Source organism: Cibotium barometz, chromosome 7, assembly GCF_041138505.1.
Source record: "Cibotium barometz isolate CiBa-2024 chromosome 7, ASM4113850v1, whole genome shotgun sequence".
NCBI lineage: Eukaryota > Viridiplantae > Streptophyta > Polypodiopsida > Cyatheales > Cibotiaceae > Cibotium > Cibotium barometz.
In genome coordinates, this window is record NC_141052.1 from 39,167,879 (window position 1) to 39,172,878 (window position 5,000).

Genomic DNA, 5,000 nt, shown 5'->3' on the forward strand with positions numbered 1-5,000 from the left:
ATGACATCACCCATGATATTAACATAATTTGGCTTGACGTAAAGATAATCCAAGCATATCCGAATTATCTAAGAAGTTAGAATAATATTTTTAAGATCTTAAAAAATATTCCCATAAAACCCTTCAACTTTCTTTTCCAAAACATCTGAAATTTGATGTAAAATATCAAGTTTTAAGTTAAAGTTGATGTTTCCCATCAACTTTGATGCAAAATAATTTCTTAATTTTGAAATATTTTTTAGATTTTTTTATGAAAAACTTTTTTATTTTATCACCAAGAAATTTATAAAAAACCATTCAAAATAGTAAATGGTAGCTAATAAAATAGAAAAAAATAGAAAAAAATCTTATAAATCATAGAGAATTTTTAAAAAAATATTCCTTAGATCAAATGACACAAGTATGATAGGTTTAAGACTAAGGACCTTAAACAAACATATGATCACAATCTTTGACTAACAATTTGGGAAGAGGTTATTAAAAAAAACACGTCTATGTATCCATGTAACCTTTGTATCGTAAATAATATCGTTGCATAGTAGATAACAAAAATTTATAATAGCAAAAGAGCTAGATAAGACAATCCATGATGACATGCAATCCATTGGTTTTGATCTAGACATGCAAGACTCCATTGATTTGAAAAACCATGAGTCGCGAGATTGATTCGCCAACCCTGAATTTTGTTTTACAATTCAATTTTAAAGCTAAAGAACTAGAAATAAATGTGCATAGTGGGATCGTCTATGTCGGGGGAGGGATGCATGTGAGGTTGGACTTTGCCATGCCTATGTGCAATAGAGTATACTCTCTAGTATAGGAGACTCTGAAGCTACCATTATCATGAAAGATCCAAGCTTCTCTCGTTTGCACCAAGCTCTTCTCTACCACCATTCAAGAAGCCCTAAGCTCATTTCTTTCCTCTCTGCACACAAATACTATATCTTGACAAAGATTGCATCTCCCAACATCGTTCTCATGTCCTCCAAATAATTATAACCATAACTCATTCTTACACTACCCTTAGGCATACCATCTCTAAGCATCCTTTACATGTCCTCTAAATAATTACAACCAAAGCTCATTCTTACACTACTGTTAGATATACCATAACCTAAGGTCATGATAATGGACAAAGCTATCTTGATCAAACATCAACATATACATACTATGAAATATCTATAACCACCACATATTTACATGATATAGGCATTTCTACACTGCCTTTAGACATACCATTGCCTAAGTTCAAGATAATGGACAAAGATATCTGGATCAAATATAAATATATGCATACTGTGAAATTTTCATAGCCACCACATATCTACATAAACATATCTACATAATATAGGCTGCGATTTCTTCCCACCACCATCTACCCATATTCCATAACAAGCATCTCCTTCATAACAAATGCCTACCTGGGTTAAAATTTACACCCATAGATTATATGATATCTCTCTCCAAAATTATCCTACCGAAATTCTATCTTTTAACATGCTTAGGTTTACTTAAAGCCTCCATAGTTGTCATCTTTTACATATGTATAAATAGAAATCTATCTTTGCATATGCATAAACAGTGATTGTATATCACACCCACTACCTACTTACAAATAATAGATCAAATAATTATGTCATGCAAACCGTAAAGATAAGCATATACTCAAGCCTTTGCTATTTGGATCTAGATTAGACTCAAAGATGTTTGTAAAATTTTTCATAAATTATAGAGCTTATAATGTTATGTATTCTAATATTTTTTGAGTACTTGTCAAATAATATGCATATTTATACATAGTGATAAAGTTTGTTCCAAAAACATTCGTTTAAAAAGTCTTTTCTTTCATGAATTTTATAAAATAATTTTTTATTTACAAAAAATTGATATTTCTTTAAGTTGTGAAAAATCTTTTGTCATTTGTAAGTCAAGTTTATTTTTATGTTTCAAACAATATCAATTTACAACTCTACGAAGATCACACATGTTCTCAATCTTGAAAACAATGTCATATAATTTTTAAATGTATTTATGAAATTCTAAATATGCTTTCAAAAAGCTATGTTTTAAAGCCATTTTTGAGCTTACATTTTGAAAGAGAATCTTTCTAAGTAACCCTCGTTAGTTGTCTATTTGACTTGCATCAATGTTTAAAGTAGACTAGATAAAACTATGTATCTTCCTCCTCCATGACATGTACTGCTTTTAATATTTAATTTTTAAATATATATACACTTGTCTTTTAGAGTCGATCTTAAAGTGTGATATTAACTACTCTTCATTGTTTATTACCTTATTTAAAGTTCAAGAAGAATGATAATTTATAATCACAATCCCTTTGCGACAATGATAAATGTTTATATTGCAAATGTTTTTTCCCTTTGTTAATACTAAGTCGTGAGATAAAGGTTTTGTCACAAGGGAATCATATGTCTTCGATTAGTTACTTTGTCATCTTATAAAGTGCATAAAGTACTTGATAATTGAGCATGATCTCACACCAAGAGATCAAAGACCTCTTCATCGTGCAACATTGCTTTTGATTTCTTTGGATTACATAGCAAGAAATCATAGACAAGTTGCATCCAAATCTCATAAAGTACATTAAGAAATTGATTTTTGAGCACCATCTTTCACAAATCAAGGGACTTAGACCATCATAATATATGTTAATGAAATTGACAAGTGCATCTTAGAGTGAAACAAACCCTAGGGATGAAGAAGACGTGATAGTTGAGCTCTTAGTGCGAAGTGGTACACGACTCCAAAGTTCTATGGCATAGGCTGGGATAGTGAGTTGGCAGAGTGAGTTGGCTTGAATTCACCTTCCGACACATCACAACACTTTTCTAGTACTTAGTTTACTTTAGGATAGCAATACTTTATTTGAGCTAAAAAAATGTCCACAATTGTGATAACTACAAATTTTAATTGCACTTTTTATATCCAACTCTTTTTTGAGTGGGCACTACTTTTGAAATTATTGTAACTCATGAAAGCAATGCCACTGCCTTTCCAAGCAATTCCTTCAATAACATGGGCCATTCCCTATATGTATATTTAAGTATTCATACTAATCGAAGAATGATCTTCAGAGATATCAAAGCAAGCTGAAATCAAGTTCTCAGCAATATTATCAGCATAAATGTGTGGTACACTTTTCCAATGTGTAAATATCAAACAAAACTTTAAAAACAACTTGAACCAATTAAAAACAAATTGAAGAACACACCCAAAAAAATAAACTAGATTATTGAAAACTCTTATTGAGCGTAGTTTATGAGGGGAACGCAGTACTACCCGATAATTAGTGTAGAGAGTCCGTCTAGAGCAGCGATGAGACGGCACGTATCAAAAAGCTGTGTCCATGTGGAAGGGTAGCATGCGTAAGAGCATACATGCATAATGCGTTACACATGCACACGCGCACACGTCACGTATGAAGCCACCGTGCATGCTTACTGACAACACATGCACATAGCTTGCATGGTGCCATATGCATGCGCGCACACATGCAGATAGCTTTTGCATGACGCCATTACACAGGGACATTGCGCAGGCTGATGGCGGGGGATGACGCGGAAAGGACGACCATTATGGCGGGGTTACGCGAGTGGGAGCACGTGCACAAAAGGGTTGGCGGGTTGATGGGCGGAAGTGGCTGCTGGGCAAGGACGCCCTTCAGCAGAACTTGGCGGATTTGAATGTGAGGGGGTACATGAAGGAGTTGCGGTAGGTGAACCTCACAATGCCTTCGCGCGGGAGAGGGCCGCCCCCATTCACAATACAGTCGTTGTACGCAATCCTCCTAAACACCTTCGGATTGATCGTCCCCGCCGATGCAAACCAGCCGCAGCTCAAATGAATATCTGACGGTGTACATCCCGTCGTACACGTGTTGATAATCTGCACTATGAACTCCGGTATCCCCGGTGTGTCGTCCCTGCTCTGCGATATGCTAATGTCTCTGCTTGTGCATGCTGCTGCAATCCCAACATTAACGAGGATATTAGAAAGCCTCTTCAAAAGATATATCACTTCAGAGTTTCGCCTTCACAAAATGAAACAGTCCAATAGTACAGAATTCTACACAACGTTAAACCCTCCTTTAAGAACAATCCTGCCACACGCTGCTCATTTGTTGAAGATCATTCAATGCATATACTATGGGTACATGTATTACAATACACTACCATTTCTTTCCTCAGACCGGATCACCAGGAGCTGATCATGCAATCACCAAGAGCTGATCATGCAAGACAAGGTGTCGGTCGGCAAACCACATTGCATCGGTGCTTCAGAATTAGTTTTTTAACGCACGAGGGAGTACCATAAAGCCACTTACTGTGAGACTATAAATCCAACAGTAGTCTTTCAATTCTTTCAACAGAAAGTAGAAACATGATCCGAAACCACTCATAATAAGGTTTAAAGTGATGCAAGAAATCATTTTTGTGATAACGAGGCAAAGACACGAAAATCACAGCGCTCACGACTTATAACTTCTTGCTAGGTTTGAAAGTGAAGACGAACCCAATACTTAAAAGTTAGATTAAGGTGAATAAGACACCAGTGAAGAAAGGCTACAGAATATGTAGATAGATATATCTGTATATATGTATATGTATATATGTATATGTATATATATATACATTGTATATGTATATGTTTGTACACATATACATAGCACGACCACCTCCAAAAGCTGGGAATACAATTATTAATTATTAATAGTATATTAAGGTACATCATGTAGCTAGAATCATACTTATGGCAATATAAGTAGTGCAGATGAAACCAGTGACCTATATTTTTTTAATTTAAGAACAATGTAAGGTACGCACACATGAGCAGCAAATTTCAAATTTCTCCAATTACGTTTTAATCAAATATACATGCCTTGGATGGCAATCTTGCAGTATTTACTATTAGGTCGTGAAGTCTTGATATTACAAGGTGTAATGCATCAAAATTGATGCCAAGGGTATTAAAGCCTCATC

The 5,000-nt window shown here is 34.8% G+C and overlaps 1 protein-coding gene across 1 annotated transcript in view; it reads right to left on the reverse strand.

Moving 5' to 3' along the window:
* Positions 1–3,237: 3,237 nt before the first annotated feature.
* The window catches only part of LOC147636982 (protein TAPETUM DETERMINANT 1-like), a 7,238-nt gene continuing 5,475 nt past the window's right edge, over positions 3,238–5,000 (reverse strand). Inside the window, exon 3 of the mRNA XM_086799880.1 lies at positions 3,238–3,983. Coding sequence (XP_086656006.1) covers positions 3,682–3,983 — 302 coding nt within the window. The 3' untranslated portion in view covers positions 3,238–3,681. The remainder of the gene's footprint in view (positions 3,984–5,000) is intronic.